This window comes from Myotis lucifugus, unplaced genomic scaffold, assembly GCF_000147115.1.
Source record: "Myotis lucifugus unplaced genomic scaffold, Myoluc2.0 scaffold_311, whole genome shotgun sequence".
Classification (NCBI taxonomy): domain Eukaryota; kingdom Metazoa; phylum Chordata; class Mammalia; order Chiroptera; family Vespertilionidae; genus Myotis; species Myotis lucifugus.
In genome coordinates this window covers 733,508-752,568 of record NW_005871359.1, presented here as the reverse complement: position 1 = coordinate 752,568, position 19,061 = coordinate 733,508, and the positions used below count along the sequence as shown (strand labels likewise).

The 19,061-nt window shown below is 50.6% G+C and overlaps 1 protein-coding gene across 2 annotated transcripts in view; it reads right to left on the bottom strand.

The window, feature by feature from the left end:
- Window positions 1-19,061, bottom strand: part of SLC25A42 (solute carrier family 25 member 42) — a 33,931-nt gene that overhangs the window by 4,507 nt on the left and 10,363 nt on the right. The window contains exons 2-4 of one of the 2 annotated variants that reach the window (XM_006100392.3): window positions 4,906-5,017; window positions 1,946-2,051; window positions 420-445 (exon numbers count right to left, since the gene is read on the bottom strand). In XM_006100392.3, the coding sequence (XP_006100454.1) occupies window positions 420-445; window positions 1,946-2,051; window positions 4,906-4,986 (213 nt within the window). In that variant the 5' untranslated portion in view covers window positions 4,987-5,017. The remainder of the gene's footprint in view (window positions 1-419; window positions 446-1,945; window positions 2,052-4,905; window positions 5,018-19,061) is intronic. The other variant, XM_006100391.3, reaches the window with a different exon arrangement.

The window sequence follows — 19,061 nt, the reverse complement described above, 5'->3', positions numbered from 1 at the left end:
GGTTTGCAAAGCAGGCTCAGAGCCCACACAGGGTGTTTTGTTGACGTCTGTCTGGTAGTCTAGCTTTTAAAAATATTTTTTTCTTTATTAAGTAACACCTGCTCTGTGTTTAAAAATAAATGTGAAAACATGGGTTTAAAACATCAAGTCGCCTCACCACCGGCCCTGGGATAGGCGCTCTCCTGTCAATTCCCAGTGGGCTTCATCCAGGCAGTGCTCAGGGTGCCAGGACAAGTGGTCCCACCCCCGGCAGGGGAGGCCTTGGTCACCCGGGCTCCTGGGAACCAGCCTTGGGGGGAACCAAAGGGGAAAAGCATCTCCCCACGTCCCCCACCCCCCGGCCTCCATAGCCTCCTGCCAGCCCAGCAGGGCAGCTGGTGACAGTCCCAGAGCCTGGAGTTGGTGACCTAGTGGCTCACCTTTGCAGAAAATCTTTTTGAAGATACTGGGGGGGAAAGAACAACACAAAACAGACCGTTAGATGTGAAGGAGAGGACCCCCCCCCCCCGCCAAGTCTGCATGACCCCCTATTGCAGGAAACTGGTCTAAGCTGGGAAATGACAGCAGCCCCTGAGAATGTTCCCTAACCCCAAAAGGACTGAGGGGGTAGAGTCCTGAGCAGGATCACGCTCCTCCCAGGAGCCTCCTCAGCCCCTGCACCCGGCCACTCTGCACGCCAACCTGTCCCCGGAAGGGGATGAACCGCCCAGCAGTCTGTGGAGGACGTGCCTCTGGAGGGTTGACAGCACCCCCACCCAAGCAAACTCCTTTCAGGAAGGTGTCACAGTCCTTAGCCATGTGGGCATCAGTCCAGGGATCCAACTCCCCCAGGACAAGGCCAGGGAGGTCTGTCTGGGGTCTGCCCTCTCTTCTCAATGGCCCCTAACCTGCCTCTCTTATCCTCCCGAGCTCCCTGGCTCACTCCCCTGCTCCTTGGTGTCCTGTCACCAAGGGCTGGAGCCACAGTGGCCACAGGATTCAGAAACAGTCATGAGGGGTCTGGTCTTGTAGTCTCCCGCTCACTTCCGGAGCCTCCACTTTGTTTCCAACACACCCCTGCACTCTTGTCTGCGTGGATGTGTGCACAGGTACTGCCTTCAGAGTTACAGCGCTCCCTGCAGGGCGCCACACTTCAAGTTTGCCAGGTAAAAATGCAGCTGACACGGAGGAAGGAACACAGGGGAGCTCAGCCTCATGCCTGCTCTTTCCACAGCCTCTGGGGAGGGGGTTGATGTTATCATCCTTGTTGTCTCAATAAGGAAACTGAGGCACAGAGAGGCTAGGGTACCAGCTCAAGGAACTGGGGAGGGCTTCTCTTTCACAACAGCTGAAGGACGGGGCCTCAGGTTGTGACCGTGCTCCTGCCTGGTGCCGAGCAGGCACTGGCCACTGTACAGGATGGAAAGGCCTCATCTTCAGGGGACCCTGAGCCTGTTTAACCCTAAGGAGAGAGAGATGGTTTCTTGAACTGTGTTCCCCAAAAAGACATGGCATGTCCTCACCCCCAGGACCTGTGATGGACCTTACAGAAATGGGGCCTCTGCAGATGTCATTAAATTAAACCGAGGTTGTACTAGAGTGGGGTCAGCCCTAACCTAATGATCGGTGTCCTCATAAGAGGAGGACACAGGCAAGAAGGGAAGGCAGAGATTGGAGTGATGCAGCCACAAGCCAAGGATGCTTGGAGCCCCCAGAGCTGGAAAAGGCAGGGAGGCTCCTCTCCCGGAGCCTCCAGAAGGAACCAACCCTGCCGGCACCTTAGGTTCAGACTTCTGGCCTTGGAAATGTGAGGGAATAAATTCCGGTTCTAAGCTGCCTGGTTTGTGATACTGTGTGTTGGCCGCCCCAGGACACCACCTCACAGTGCAGTTTGGGGGGCCATGAAGAGGGTGCCTGCCTGGCAGCATCTCTATCACAGAGGGACAGACAGACAGACAGCTTTTACCTTGGAAAATGATTTTGGTTCGGTCCAAGGGAGCTACTGCCGTTTTGGCAAGAGCGCCAGCCAGGGCCCCAGAAAAGAGGGAGCTGAGAACTTGCCTGTGATCGCTCTGCAAGAAACACATGAAAACACATCTGTTGTCAGAGGGAGGGAGAGGCCTGCTCCCCTGGGGGTGGCACCAAGATCACCTTTCCTCGCCCTCCATCACTCCCCTGCCCTGGCCCAGGGCGGAGAGATGCACAGCAGCGTGAGTGTCCTGGCCCTCATGGGCCCTGGACAAGCAGTGGTGGGCCCAGGGCCTCGGAGCCTTCACAGGATACGGTGAAAAACCTCCCAGGGGCCAGGCACCATCCATGAGAGGCGATGCTCTGTCCGGGCCACAGTGGGACTGACTCCAAACATAAGTCACCCTGACCCACCTTGCAAGCCTTGGTTCTGTCCACCCATGTGCGCTGGGCTCTTGCACTGCAGTGTTTCAGGGCAAAGTCATGAGGGCCCTTGTGGTGGGGGGGGACAGGCAGGGGGTGCTGGGCAAGAGGACCCTGCCTGTGTCAGTGTGTCCCCTTTCTACATCTTTCTGTCAGGACTTCAGGGACTGGTGTCTGTGGCCCTTCAGCCAAGGCAAGGGAGATGGGGATGGTGGCTGGCCTGCATTTCGAGCTCCCATGGCAACCTTGGGCCAGCACTTTCCCCGTCTTCTGGAGGCTCTCCAAGTCCTCCTTGCACAGCCTCTCTCCCTCCTTCCTTCCCTTCCATGTCCATCCGGGTCCTGAGCCGTCTCACTAGGTTGGAGTCTATATTCCTCCACCTGATTCTCACAAGCAACTGCGGTGAGCACTCTGCAATGTTCTGGACTGGAGGTGCCCTCATCTTTCCTTCATCAGCAATGAGCAAGAATGGCAAGGATCAGGTCGTTCAATGACCCCAGGAACCCATTAAGTCCCATAAAGACAAGGTGCCCTGAGGGGTCTGGGGACATGCCGTGCAGAGTGGGGGTATATATGAGCCCCACCAGCCCCCTCAGGGTCACCCCCCAAGGTCTACGGAGAGAGCAAGACATGAACTAAATCTTCAGACAAAGGTGCACAGTCGCCAATCCAGGTGGGGGCCCACAGAGAGGCTGGCTTTTGCCCAAAGAGACATGGAGAAGCACAGAGGCGGACAGGCCATTTCACTGTGACCAGAGAAGAGGTGGCTCCTGCAGTAATCATGATGGAGTGGCAGAGGCTGAGACCAGAAAGGGTGCAACAGGGGAGACTGTGAGGGCATTGGGGGGTAAAACTGGCAGCCTAGGTCTGAGTGGATATGGTGGAGCTCAGGGCAACCCCTCACCAAGTCTGCTCAGCTCAGCGGTGGCCCAGGGGTGAAGGGTCTGGCCCTGGGTCTGTCCACACTTCTCGCCTGATTCTGGACTCTGTCCTGACTGCAGTGACCAGAGGATGGCCTCTCTGGTCTCTCCTTTCTCATCTCTGACACGCTGAGTGCTGTCTCCTGGTCCAGGTCCCACTCCCAGATCCTCTTCTGTGGGTCCCAGGTGCTCCCAGGGGCTGTGTGCCCTGCAACCTGGCCCCCAGCCCTGTATGGCCCCAGCTCCTTTCCCTTAACGCCCTGGCACCCCCTCCACCTGCCTAGAGAAGTGGTTTTCCTCCTGTGTTTCTGAGGCAGAACTTCACCAGAGGGTTCCGTCTGCTCCTGATTCATACAGGCCTGTCACTGGGACCCCTGCCTTTTCTGGATCACACAGCAAGGTTCTGGCTGTCTGGTCCTGCTGGCTTTGAGAGGTATGGATGTCAGATGCTAGAAGGTTCAGTGGTACTCCTAGCAGCAGCTCCCTGCCTCAGTTTCCTCTCTGTGAACCAATGAGCAATTGCTCACCCCACTGTGAGCCAAGGGAACACCCAACAGCTTATGTGCCTGTCAGCACTGAAGGCGAAGCCGATGTGTCCTTTGTGCCTTCTTCTGCAGGTCACTTCCTGTGCAATCCGCGGTTCTTACAATTCCAAGGCCAGTTCTGTGCGTCTGGAACACATGTCCTTAAGCCCTGCTCTCGAGGGAGCTCCTGATGCTCTCCAAGTCCACTTCCTGGCTCAGCAGATGCTGCCAGTGGCTCTTACTGACCGCAGCAGCTTATTTTTTGAAGAGCTCAGCACAGGCATCAAGTGGTCCATGTGTCCCTGTCCACTGTATGGCGGGATCCTGCAGCCGGCCGAGAACACAGTGAGCACAGCCGTGAGCACTGCGAGAAGACTCGGGGCTTCTTAACCACGGGGTGAGCTCCCACAGCGGGCCGGCCAAGGGGACCAAGGCTGACGTCACATGTGTGGCCGGCACAGAAGAAGATGGGCACTGGGGATCCAGACACGGGACGGGAACAGACAGGCCTTTTGCTGGGATCCAACCAGCAAGTAGAGGGGCTGAGTCTCCCTCGTGCTCTGCTGGGAAGTTCACTAAACTGGGAGGGACACGCGTGCCTGCTGTAGGCGTACCCTCGATGCTCCACATGGTAGGGTGATGGTGGCCCGACACACTGGCCCACAAACCAGTCCCCCCACCTGCCTGGCGCTCCACAGGGCCACCTGGAATTTGGGAAAGGTCTGGAGGGTTGGGAGGATGACCACCTCAGCCTTTGAGACCTGCCCGAAGAGTGCCCGGAGAGCTAGGATAGGCCGTGAGGGCCCTTCCTCACAAAAGAGCCCGAGTTTGCTGATTCTTTTGTGTTTGCAAATCTGAGAGAGACAAGGGGCTCCAGGACAACTTCTGACATTCCAGCCAAAGGTTTGGGTAAGGTTTTGGCTCTTGCCAAGTGGTTGGGGGCTGGATTCACATCACAAATGGGGCAGCCAGCATCTCCCCCACCCACGGTCTCACACTGATGCAGCCCCACACCACTGTGTGTAGGGGATCTGTGATGGGGGCACACCCACAGGAGAGGGACCCATGAGAGCACGAGGCCAGGTACTTGCCTTTGAAGGGACGGATGAGGGCAGGACGGTGTCGGCATCCTCACGCAATCGCACCACGCCTTCCTTCACACCATTACCCATTCCAGGCTGCTGGGGACAGTGGAGACCGGTCCTGAGGAACAAGAGGGGGCATGAAACCCGATGAGAAAGGCCTCCGCCACCTGCCTCGTGCCCCATTCACTTGAAGCAAGAACTGTCTGAGTGTGATTTCCTAACCTGGCGTCAGTCTCCCTGCAGGGAAAGAATGCCACCATCCCCTCCGCTGGTGGCTAATCATTTACAAAGTCTTTGATTTGATTGTCACAAACAGGCCTCTCAGTCATCTGCCTTTTTAGCCTGTACCAACTGGGCAGATGGGCTCAGAAAAGGTAAGCCACCCCACTGAGGTCACATAGCAGGGGGCAGGGGCATGGTAGGCTGTGAGGCAGAGAGGCGGGGGGGTCCTGTCTGCCCAGAGCCAAATGCCCACTGGGCTCAAGACAGCTTGGACCTGAGCCTCTGACCACAGAAACAATTTTAGAAAATTAATCGCCCTAGCCAGTTTGGCTCAGTGGATAGAGCGTCGGCCTGCAGACTGAAGGGTCCCAAGTTTGATTCTGGTCAAGGGCACATGCCCGGGTTGCGGGCTCGATCCCCAGTGGGGGACATGCAGGAGGCAGCCAATCAATGGTTCTCTGTCATCATTGATGTTTCTCTCTTTCTCCCTCTCCCTTTCTCTCTGAAATCAATAAAAATATTTTTAAAAAGAAAATTAACCTTTTAATTTAAAGATTGTGTGGCTGCATCCTCTTCTTGGCTGAGTTTATAGCAAAGGGCCCTAGTACTTGAGGATTTCTCACAGAAAACCCGCATTTACACTCTGGGTGGAAGTGCACGCAAAGCTCAGCATAGTGCAGTGAGGGGACCGCAAGGAAGAAAAGGAAAGACAGGTGTCACCGAGATGCCACTGTGCACCGGTGCCCTTTGAGGTCTTGGTTGCCATGCTTTAGAATTATCCAATAAAGAGGGAGCACTTGAGAGCTTGCTCTCCAGTATATGTCATCAGTTTGGCTCAAATAAACTCAAAAACATTCTCTGCAGGTTTGGATGTTATGTTGACACCTCTATGGGAGCAATGATGGAAAAACAATAAAAAAATTATCTAATAAATCAATACACCTTCCTGTAAAATGCTGCAAAGGGTGCAGATGTGCCCTGAGCAGGCCGTGGAAGCCACATCAGTGCCAGTGTGGAAGGTTCTAGAAAGCAAAGTGGGATTCCACTCCATTGGCCCTCTGTCGCTGTTTCCTACTAAAAACAGGCCTGGCTCTGGAAGAACGGCAGCTTCCAGGGCAGAGCAGGAAACAGGGATGAGACGAGAGTACCCCGAGGTGCCAAGGAGAAACCCAAACCGAGGGGGTGTGATTATACCAGTTCTCAAAACTGTCAAGGTCATCAAACCCAGAAAGTCTGAGAAACTGTCTCAGCCAGAGGAGCCTACAACACACTAGTGATGACTAAATGCTATATGAGATCCTGGGACAGAAAAAGGACATGGGGGGGGGGGCGGGAAGAAGAAATCTGAATAAATTATGGACTTTAGTTAATAATAATGTATCAGTATTTTGGAAACAACAACAAAACCACCCCCAAATAGAGCCACTTTAAATTGGAGCCAGAGTTGCCATCCCAGAGGAATTGCCTTGTGTATCTTATCCCTCAAATCTTTAGAATGTAAAACAGCAAAATAACCTTTGGACTGGGCCTCAAGAACATTGTGTCCCAGAAAACTGTTTGCAAGGATAACAAGAAAGCCAAGGGGACTAAAAATTAAAAACATTGTTTAGGCCCTGGCCATCTTTAAACTCAGTGGTTAGAGCACCAGCCTGCAGAATGAAGGGTTGCAGGTTTGATTCCCAGTCAAGGGCACATACCTCAGTTGCAGGTTTAGTTCCTAGACCCTGTCAGGGACACATGTGGGAGGCAACCAATCGATGTGTTGCTCTTGTGTTGATGTTTCTTTCTCTCTTTTTACTAGTAAGCCCCCCAACTCCTTCCTCCCTTTCACTCATTCTAAAATTCAATGGCAAAAAATATCCTCAGGTGAGGATTAAAAAAACATTGTTTAGAATGTGTCAGTCACTATGTTAACTTATCTGCACCAATAAAAATGCCTTTTTTCTATTGATGTAGTTGTTCCTCTTCCTTTTATAATAAACTAGAGGCCCGGTGCACAAAATTCGTGCATTGGGGGTCGGTCCCTCAGCCCAGCCTGCGCCCTCTCCCAGCCTAGGACCCCTCAGGGGATGTCCGACTTCTGGAGTGGGCCTAAGCCAGCAGTCGGATATCCTCCTCACAGTCTGGGACCCCTCACTCCTTACTGCCCATCTGCTTGCTGCTCCTTAGTGCTGCCACAGAGGCGGGAGAGGCTCCCGCCACCACCGCTGCGCTTGCCAGTCATGAGCCTGGCTTCTGGCTGAGCGGCACTCCCCCTGTGGGAGTGCACTGACCACCAGGGGGCAGCTCCTGCATTGAGTGTCTGCCCCCTGGTGGTCAGTGCGCATCATAGCGACCAGTCGTTCTGGTCGTTGCACCGTAATAGTCACTTAGGCTTTTATTATATAGACTAGGGACCCAGTGCACAAATTTGTGCACCTTGAAGGGAACTGTGGGCCGGGAGTCTGCGGTGGGTATAAAGGTGGGTCTCGGCCCATCCTCTGCACCTCCACCTGGCCCCTCCCGCTGCGGGCCCCGGTCCCGTCAGCCCCGCTCCCGCTGCTGCCCCCACGCACTGACGGTGCAGGCCCCACTCGCACCCACTGATGGCACGGAGCAATTGGGGCCGGCGCCAGCAGCGGGTGCAAGCAGGGGGCCAGTGCCATCAGCGGGTGTGAGCGGCAGCTGCTGCCCCAATTGCCCCTCAGGAGCAGGGGGAGGTGGAGAAGCCCTCAGGGGCGATTTGGGCCAGCAGCCGCCACTCGCACCCGCTGACAGCACTGAGCAATCGGGACTGGCACTGGGCACCAGCAGCAGGTGAGCAGTGGCTCCAGCTGCGGGTGCAAGCAGGGCCGGCGCCAGCAGTGGGCGCAAGAGGGGCTGTTGTCGGCAGCAGGTGTGAGAGGCAGCTGCTGGCCCTGATCGATCGATCAATCGCCGCTCAGGAGTAGGGGGAGGTGGAGAAGCCTTCAGGGACGATTGGGGCCGGCAGCCACCACTCACACCCCCTGATGGTGCTGAGCGATTGGGGCTGGCGCTGGGCACCAGCAGCGGGTGCGAGCAGGGCCGGCGTTGGCAGCAGGTGCAAGTGCCCAGGCAGGACCACAGCACGAGGGAGCAAAGAATTTTCAGTAACTACCAGAGGCTCGCCCTGATGACAGCAACCGGTTCCCTGCCTTGGTCTGGCACCCCCGCTCACCTGCTCCACCATCCCACCACGGCCGACGCCTGCCATGTTCCGTGTGCATGCCCTGGTGGTCAGCGCACGTCATAGTGACCGGTTGTTCAGTTCTTCCGCTGTTCAGTCTATTTGCATGTTAAGGTTTTATATATATAGATACCCATTGCCTTGTCTTCTAATTGGAACACTTTGGGTTTCTGCCTGAATCAGTGCTTCCCCAATAGTTGCTCCTTTTGATCTCAAATAAGTGCTTGTTGCCTCTCACTATGGCCTTTATTTTTAGGTTAACAATTTGTTCATTAGTTGTGACAAATGTACCACACTAATGTCAGATGTTAAAATTGAAAAAACTGGGTGTGTGGAGTTTAGGGGCTGTGTAACCTTTGCAACTTTTCTGTAAGTCTGAAACTGTTCACAAACATAAACCAGGCCTTAGCAGTATTCCCAAGCCCATTGCTGGGGTGTCAGCCTGTGGGATGCACTGAGACTGCGTTACCATCTCTAGAACCTGCAGCTGTGGCTCACACCTCCCCAACACTCTGGAGCCTGGGGATCACCCTTGTATCTGGGCGTGGACGGTGCTGCATCCTGTGAGCATGCTGAATGTGAACGCATTCTGTAGGACCTTCTTGAGAAAAGATCCAGCCCTTTGCACACCTGCGGTGGGTGAGGTGCCCTCCCCCGGTCCTGCTCAATGTTCCCCAGGAGATCTCAGTTTTGTAATAAATAGTTCCCTCAGGCAGGCAGGTGCTCACAGGCTCAGACCCGGGGCTGCTCGAGGAGCCCACTGGACCTTATGAGGGCCTGGCATGGTATCTCAATATAGACGGCTCAGACAGGGGCCTCAGTGTGGTAGAAACGATCAGAAACAAAATCACCACACAAACTGGTGTAGACCTATAAGAGCATGTCACTGCAGGTGACAGAGCATTGAGGCAGGTCACTGGGAAGGTACCTGCAGGAAGCTGACTCCCAAAAGACATGTCTACTCAGAACCTGTGAATGTGACTTTATTTGGAAAAGGATCTTTGCAGATGTAATTTTATTTATTTAAATTTTTTTATTGATTTCAGAGATGGTTTTAGAAACCATCAATGATGAGAGAGAATCATTGATCATCCTGGATTTAGAGTGGGCCCTAAATTCAAGACAAGTGATGTGTTAAGAGACAGAGGGGAAAGGAGACACAGACAGGGAGAAGGCCCTGTGAAGACAGAGGCAGAGATTGGAGTGGTGCTCTCCTTAGCTGGGGCCACCAGAACTCCTAGAAGAGACATTACAATTTTATTGTCTATAGTCTCTCCCTCCTCTAGAGCAAGGGTAGGGAACCTTTTTTTTCTGCCAAGGGCCATTTAGGTATTTATAACATCATTTGTGGGCCATACAGAATTATCAACTTAAAAATTAGCCTGCTATATTTGGCCAAACATTTAATTCACTCACCAATAATGCTTCAGCAGGGCCAGACCAAATAATTTCACGGGTCTTATAAGGCCCCAGGGCCAGATGTTCCCCACCTTAATTTCAAACTTCTGACCTCCCAAACTATGAGGAAGAGTTTCTGAACCTTCTTTAAAACACACAGTTTTGTGATTTGCTATGGCAGTCACTGGAAACTAAGCCAGGGTCCTTTTTAGGGAAGAACCTGGGGGGAGGGGGGCGGTGGTACACCAGGGCCCCACCACCCCAGCAGAACAGGTAGTTTCAGCCTGATAGCTACTTCCATCAGGGCTCCTGGGGCCCCTTGGCAGCTCCCCAGGATTGCAGGGTGAAGAGAACGTTCTTGCCCTGGGGGATTGTGGGGATGGGTGGGGGTTGTCTCAAGATTTTGTCCCTCAGGGCAAAGGCTAATTTCTCTAAGAAATAAAGACCTCTTTGCTCTTTCAAATCAGTTAAACAAATAAACACACGAACAAATAAATCCAAGACAAAATAAGGCCAAGAAACAGCCAGGTCACCAGAATGAAACAACTTAAAAATATGACAGGTGCCTGCCTGTGCTCATGATGGGGAGGTAGGTGTCACCCTCAGTGAGGGGCTCTTTGCATGGAATAATGCAACTGTGCAACAAGGTCGGGGGGGGTGTAAGGAGAGAGGCTGAGGGTGGCTCCTCTGCCTTGGAATGTGTGCTGTGCCCCCACTATGTGAGCATGAAGACTTGTGGGCCAGTAAGGCCACCGCCAGCTGCTGGTCCCAGTGAAGGGGAAGAAGGGGACAGAGGGAATATGTGCCCTGTGTCCCCATGGGAGAGAGCCACCTAGCTTTTTACTGATGGGTGAGCCAACCTGGATCCAGGTGGGGCACTGCCCAGATGTGAAGACCAGAAGCAGACCAGTTGTTCATAGTGTGTTGTCAACAGTTATGGAGACTTTTGAACGCAGCAGGGGCCGAGGTAGGAGGGGATCAGACTTTCCCCCCCAATTTCAGTTGACAATACCATATTACATTAGTTTCACATATACAACATAGTGATTAGACATTTATATAACTTACGCAGTGATCCCCCTGAGAAGTCTAGTATCCATCTGACACCACACATGATTACAGTAGTATTGTCTACAGCAGTGATGGCAAACCTATGACACGCGTGTCAGAGGTGACACGAGAACTCATTTTTTTGGTTGATTTTTCTTTGTTAAATGGCATTTAAATATATAAAATAAATATCAAAAATATAAATCTTCGTTTTACTATGGTTGCAAATATCAAGAAATTTCTATATGTGACACGGCACCAGAGTTAAGTTAGGGTTTTTCAAAATGCTGACATGCCGAGCTCAAAAGGTTCGCCATCACTGGTCTATAGTCCCTATACTGTAGTTGTCATTCCCATGACTTTTTATTTTTATTTATTTATTTTTACAGTGTAAAATCTTTATATTTAGAATTAGCCAGCTGGACTCAGTGTAGATGATCCTAATTTTGTTGGCAACACCCATAGCATCATCATAGTCAGGAGCCAGTCGAACATATGCCTTTTTCTCTCCATCCGGCCTGATCAGCGTGTTGACCTTCACACGTCAGTATCAGAACTTCTTCACAGATTGAACACTAGTACATTGCTGTCTTCTGTCTTCTCTGTGGCTGACTCAGCAGTCGGGGGAAATGCTGATGGCACAGTGGTTGAGCTTGTTTCTCCCGGGTGCGCTCTGCTGAGGATGTTTGGGCTGCCTTCGGAGCCACAGTGTCCTCAGCTGCCAGAAGGTGGGTGACGTGCTGATCATTTGTGTGGCTGTGGACACCTTTCCGCACTGCTTTCTTTGCTTCAAAGCCTTTGCTTTGGCTTTGGGAGGGGCAGGGGCTTCCTTTTTCACTTTCGGCGCCATCTTTGTAAAAAGGGTCCCCATGACGTTTTATTTTTATTAATTAATTTATTTATTATTTTTTAAAATATATTTTTATTGGTTTCAGAGAGCAAGGGAGAGGGAGATAGAAACATCAGTGATGAGAGAGAATCACTGATTGGCTGCCTCCTGCACGCCCCATACCGGGGATCAAGCCTACAACCTGGGCATGTGCCCTGACTGGGAATCAAACCATGAGCTCCTGGTTCATAGGTAGATGCTCAATCACTGAGCCACGCCAGCTGGGCGCCCGGTGACTTTTTATAATTGTCAACTTGTACACCTACTCACTCAGTAACAGAGGGAGGATACCAGCCATGTGTGGATTCCCCCCCCCCCCCCCCCGCCATACACAGCTCTCTTCTGTGGTCAAAGCCCCTCCTACTGCATTCAGGGACCCCCCCTCCATGCTCTCCACTGGCCCCCTCCCACTAAGATGCCACATAATTCTGAATTCATGCGCACCTACCCCAGGAAGGCCCCCCTCACGGAACTGTATCTCCTACTGCCCTGCACAGGATCCATGTTCAGAATAGTTACCAGGTCGCTTTTACTGCTGGTGTGGGGATACCCTGGCCGGGTCTTCTCTGTATGTACCCAGCCCCCAGGTCGGGCCGCTACATCTATGCTCAAGAACATGGGCTCCTCGAGCATCGTCCAGAGCTCATCATCAGTTAAATAGTGACCAACAGCCCACGTGGCCCAGGATGAGGCCTGGAGCACGGCGAGTGTCCTCAGTTGGCACAAGCAATCCACATGCAGAGCCACCTGCTCCCATGCCGACTCCTTCAGTCCCTACAGGACCTGCTACCCTCCCCCTCTCCAGAGCAAGAGCCCAGGGTTCTGCACCAAGGTAGGCAACTGGGAGAGGAAGTTTCTTAATGTTCCCTTGTTTCTCCCCTTGTCTCTAGTAATACTGAATTTCTTTCTTTCTAAAAATATTTTTTCATATGTTTATTAGCTGAACAGTTATTTCTTTTAAAAAATTTTTCTTCTTTTATTGATTTCAGAGAGAGGAAGGGAGAGGGAGAGAGAGAGAAACATCAATGATGAGAGAATCATTGATCGGCTGTCTCCTGCACAACCCCTACTGGAGATAGAGCATGTAACCAGGCATGCGCCCTGACTGGGAATCGAACTGTGACCTCCTGGTTCATATGTCGACATTCAACCACTGAGCACCACTGGTTGGGCAACTGTTATTTCTTTTAAGAAATGTTTTAAACTAGGAAATACATTTTACATCATACATTCACTTATACACACATACACTCATGCATGCCCTAAAGAAAACAAAGTTTCAGAAAGTAAAAGATATCTTTTTAAAGTACTATTGGCTCTGCCATTTCCCTTCTCCTCTCTTCTATTTAATTTCAATAAAGCTGATCACAACCAATGAAATTTATGTCATAATAATGGGACTCAACCAGCAAATTCAAACTACTGTGTATAGGCTGTGATTAAAAAGGCAATCTTTACCACTTTATTGTTTAAAAAAAGAGAGACGACAACAGGCCCAAAATGTAGTCACTTGTGCTAAACCCCAAATCACCAAACTAAGACTTAATATCTAACTTACAGTTTCAACCTCTCCCAGGAGTGGGATACTAAACCAGTCAATCTGGAATCACCTGGTCAGCACTAGTGAGGTTATCTGCTTGATACACAGTTGCTATCCCCTTAGGGAAGGTGATCGTTCCACAATCTGCTCTTTGCTATTAACTTCCTTGTCCCACTCCTTCTGCCTATAAAATTGTACAGCTCCTCAGGGCTTCTTTAGATGGGATGCTGCTTGATTCATGAATGTGAATAAAGTCAATAAGATCTTTAAAATTTGAAGCTGCCCTAACCGGTTTGGCTCAGTGGATAGAGCGTCGGCCTGCGTACTCAAGGGTCCCAGGTTCGATTCCAGTCAAGGGCATGTACCTTGGCTGCGGGCACATCCCCAGTAGGGAGTGTGCAGGAGGCAGCTGATCGATGTTTCTCTCTCATCGATGTTTCTAACTCTCTATCCCTCTCCCTTCCTCTCTGTAAAAAATCAATAAAATATATTTTTTAAAACTTGCAGTTGAATTTTGTTTTTTAACATTATATATTTTGTATGCACACAAATACACACATTTTAAGCTCTAAGGTCAGAGTTAAATCCAAACTTTTTAAAAAGTTTTTTTAAAAATTGATTTTGAGAGAGAGAAAGAGGGAGGGAAAAAGAGAGAAACATCCATGTGAGAATACAACTTTGATCGATCGGCTGCCTCCTGCACGCCCCCTACCGGGATGGAGCGGGCAATCCTGGCATATGCCCTGACCAGGAATCGAACTGGCAACCCCCAGGTGTACAGGAAGACTCCCAACCAATTTAGCCACATCGAATTTCAGGGCCAAACTTCTTTTTAAGGTAGTAATACAAAATGTCCTTTAGATAAATTTATGTTTTTTAAAAAACACCATAAAATAACTCCTAGAATGAGGGTGCAGCTTTCAGAACTGGGAGAGGTCCCCGGGGATCTCGGAGGTACTGGGCCCAGAAGCTGTCCTCTTGCGTCACTTGTCGCAGCAGAAAGACGCTCTCTGGGGTCACGAGTGCCCTGTGTTCTCTGAGGCTGAAGAGCACGAGGGAAAGGAACAAGTCATGGCCGGACCCTGGGACAAGGGTTAGGTGCTCCATGACAAGAAACTGCACACCTGGCCAGGACTTTTGGGAAGAGGCGAAACCCAGATGGTACCTTGTAGGCATCATTTTGAAGGGAACACAAGACCTTTGGTTTTGCTTCAAAACCCACAGTTGGCTTTTTCAAAACAAGTCATCCACAAGCTCAAAGATGTATTTTTATAAAGAGTATCTGGGCAGGGGGAAATGGAACATTACATTAAGCCAGTTGTAAATGTCTGCTCCTAAAAAACAACTTGAACTCATACAACTCAATACCAAAAACATGATCTGATTTTAAAATGGGCGGAGGATCTGAATACACATTCCTCAAAGAAGAGACACAAATGGCCAGTAGATAATGAGAAAGTGCTCAACATCACTAATTATTAGGCAAATCAATAGAAAAAAAATATCAGTCCTGGCCAGGTGGCTCAATTAGTTGGATCGTCGTCCCACACACCAAAAGGTTGCAGGTTCCATTCCTGGTCAGGGCACATACCTAGGTTGTGGGTTCGATCCCAGTCGGGGCTCATATGGGAGGCAACTGATTGATGTTTCTCTCTCTCTCCCTCCCTTTCTGTCTCTCTAAAATCAATAAAAAACATATCCTCTGGTGAGGACATATCAAGACTACAGTGAGGTATCACTTCACACTTGTTAGATGGTATTTTAAAAAAGATAAGAAATAAGCGTTGATGAGGATGTGGAGAAAAGGGAACCCTTGTGCAGTGTTGGGTGGGATTGTAAATTGATGTAGCCACTATGGAGAAAACAGTATGGAGGCTCCTCAAAAACTTGAGAATAAAAATACCACATGATCCAGCAATTCCATTTCTGGGTATTTATCTGAAGGAAACAAAAACACTAACAAAAAGATATCTGCACCTCCATGTTCATTGCAGCGCAACAGTCAAGACATGGAAGCAACTTAGGTGTCCATGGACAGATGAATGAATTTTTTAAAATGTGGTACACATATACAAGGGAATATTATCTATAATAATAAAAGCGTAATATGCTAATTAGACCAGATAGTCGAATGACCTTCCAGATGTCATTCCGGACGAAGCTGCAGCGGCGGGGGCCAAGGCAGAGGTGGTTAGGGGCGATCAGGCAGGCAGGCAGAGTGGTTAGGGGTGATCAGGCAGGCAGGCAGAGTGGCTAGGGGCGATCAGGCAGGCAGGTGAGCAGTTAGGGGCGATCAGGCAGGCAGGCAGAGTGGTTAGGGGTGATCAGGCAGGCAAGTGGTTAGGGGTGATTAGGCAGGCAGGCAAGCAGTGGTTCTCAACCTTCTGGCCCTTTAAATACAGTTCCTCATGTTGTGACCCAACCATAAAATTATTTTCGTTGCTACTTCATAACTGTAATGTTGCTACTGTTATGAATCATAATGTAAATATCTGATATGCAGGATGGTCTTAGGCGAACCCTGTGAAAGGGTCATTCGACCGACAAAGGGGTCGCGACCCACAGGTTGAGAACCGCTGAGTTAGGGGGTATCAGGCAGGCAGGCGAGCAGTTAGGGAGGATCAGGCAGGCAGGCGAGTGGTTAGGGGCGATTAGACAGGCAGGTGAGTGGTTAGGGGCAATCAGGCAGGCAGGCAGAGTGGTTAGGGGCAATCAGGCAGGCAGGCAGAGTGGTTAGGAGCCAGTGGTCCCAGATTGCGAGAGGGTGCAAGCCGGGCTGAGGGACCCCCCTCTTGTGCATAAATTTCGTACACCGGGCCTCTAGTATCTCAGTCTCCGCATGTGTGGCAGTCTGTTTTACAGTAGCCACAGGACACTGACACAGGCTGTCACAAGGAAGAGGTGCAGCTTTTGGGGGTGAGGGCCCTGTGGACAGTTCAAAGGAGTCACAGGGAGGCCAATTCCAGGTCAATGTAAGACAATGAAATGCCAGAGCAGCCAGTACTGCCTGAAGCCCAACAGCTGCCTAGGGAGGATGGTCATGCACAATCTCCATGCCAGGCACTGATGGCCCTAGAGCACAGGGGTGACTAGGTACCTTGCCTGTCTTCATACAGCAAGACAATCCAGGGAGTGAACAAAAAAGACTGGGTGGCTGGGGCAGCCTCCCTGAGGGGAGGTGTTGGAGCTAAGGCCCCAATAAACAGGGAGTGGGCAGGGAGTTTGGCAGTGAGACAAGAAGTGCAAAGGCCCGGGGCTGGAGCTAGCTGACCAGTGAGGGGGAGAGACTGTGGGTTGAGGAAGGCAAGGGTCAGTCTTTTGGGGCTGCGGGAGGGGAGGGGTGCAGCAAGGCAGGGAGGGCTGGAGAGTGAGGTCTCATGGAGGGGCTCCGGAGTCCGCCCAAGCTCTGCCTGAGACCTGCGGGTGGTGGGCTGTTTTCCAGGAGGGCAGGCTCAGATGGCACCAATGTGGGAGCAGTAGGCCCCTGTGTGAGGGCCTCACCCTCAATAGGATTCTCATTCATGACCCTGTAAGGGATGAGTGGCCTTTGCTCCCCACCCCCTCTGAACTTCCCAAATGAGAAGCAGTTGTCAGCACTTCTAGAACCACCTGGTCCCACTGCACCACCAGGGAGGGTATGAGAGCAAAACATACAAAGCACCTAAATTTACTTAAAAATACTCTAAAAACCACCCATGTGGGTCCTGTCCAGGGGTCGCTACCCTCACCCACTCACCCCTGCTTCATCATCCCCTGATAAGAAGGTCACAATGATCATCCCGATGGTTCCTCGTGGCTCTAGTGGTGGAGGCCACACCCTGCCCTCCTCGTATTCACTGGTCAAAGGAATGTCTCCTTGTACAGCTGGGGAGGCAGTCAAGGGTCAAGGCTGGCTCTGCCCCTCACCAGCTCCCGTGGACCTTGTGGCACCACCTGAAGTGAGGGAGCCAAACACAGGACCACGTTCTCTTGACTCATCCTGCCAAGGTCTGCCTATACCTGCCCAGAGAACCCAGAGTCCTCACACACAGGGAATGCAGAGAGGGTGGCCACTATGCAAATCAGCCTGCAGGCTCCTAGTTGAATGTGGAGTTACCATATGACCCAGCAAATTCTGCTCCTGGGCACATGCCAAAATTGAAGACAAGTCTTCTAACAAATCTCTGTACACCAGGTTCACAGCAGCCAGTCACAATCACAAAAGGTGGAAACAGCCTAAATGCCCATCAATGGATAAACAGATAAACAAAATGTGGTCCATCCATACAAGGGAATATTACCCAGCCATAATGTAAGGAATGAAGCACTGATTCATGCTGAAATGCAGATGAACCTTGGAAACATCACCCTGAGTGCAAGAAGCCAGACACAAAAGACTACTGACCCCATCTAAGGGACCCCATCTACTAGTAAGTGAAATACACACGCACTAACACAAGGAATAAAGCTCTGACCCATGTTACAACACAGATGAACCTTAAGGATGTTATGCTGAGTGAAATAAGCCAGTCATAAAAGGACAAATACGGTATGATTCCTATAGTAGTCATCAAATTTGTAGGAAGTTAAAGCTCTAAGGGCACTTCTTTTGCCTCTGTAACTTGTTTCCTGAGCCCATTTCTTCTGCCTCTGTCACTTTCTATTTTTATTTTTTAAATATATATATATTTTTATTGATTTCAGAGAGGAAGTGAGAGGGAAAGAGAGAGAGAAACATCAATGATGAGAATTGTTGATTGGCTGCCTCCTGCACGCCCCACACTGGGAGGGGAATTGAGCCTGCAACCCAGGCATGTGCCCTGACTGGAATTGAACCCAGGACCCTTCAGTCTGCAGGCCAACACTCTATCCACTGAGCCAAACCAGCTAGAGCCTCTGTCACTTTCTAAGTAAACTTTCTCTTATAGTTTGGGGGGAAAAAAGAAAAGAAAGTAGAAGGATGGGTGCCAGAAGCTAGGGGAGGAGGATGGGAGTTAGTATTTAATGGTAACAGTTTCAGTTTTGCAAGATGAAAAGTCATGGAGATGGATGGTGATGGTTGTATAACACTGTGAAAGTACTTAATGCCACTGAACTGTGCACTTTAAAATGGTTAAGTTGGTACATTTTATGTTGTATATATTTAATCACAATTTTAAAAATTCATACACAGACAAAACTCATCAGTGACAATAAAGATCAGAACGGGGTTACCTTTGATGGTTATGATAGGGAGGGGCGAGGAGGAGCCAGTTGCAGGCTTGAAACGCTCTGTATCTTGGTCTGGTTACATGTGTGAACACCTGTAACAAGTCCTTGAGTTGTACACTCAGGAGTTATTCAGATTATTGTATGTAAATTATACTGTAATAAAGAAATTTTAGCCCTGGCCAGTGGGGCTCAGTTGGTTGAGTATTCTCCCTTACACCGAAAGGTTCCATTCCTGGTCAGGGCATATGCCCAAGTTTCTGGTTTGGTCCTGGACAGGTTGTATACAGGAGGCAGCCAATTGATATTTCTTTCTCCCTCTCTCTCTTTCTCTCCTTCCTTCCTCTCTCTCTAAAATAAATAAAAACATATATTTTTTAAAAGATAATTTTAAACAGTAAGAAAAAACCACCCACACCTGCCCAGCCCCTCCCAGGCCCACTGACCCTGAGCACTGTGTTCCTAACTCCCAAGGGACTCTAATGGTACCAGGGGGACTATGTGCCCTAGTCACTATCACTCACCTTCCTCACCTGTGGAGAACGCCTGCTGATGGTTTTGGCAACGACTAAAAGTTTGGAGGGCTTTTAAGCTGGAAGGTGGGCCACACCCGTAGTGGATGTCCAACCCCCTTCCTAGAAACAGCACCCTGGGCAGCCACCCCCTCTACCCTCTGTCACCTTGCAGAA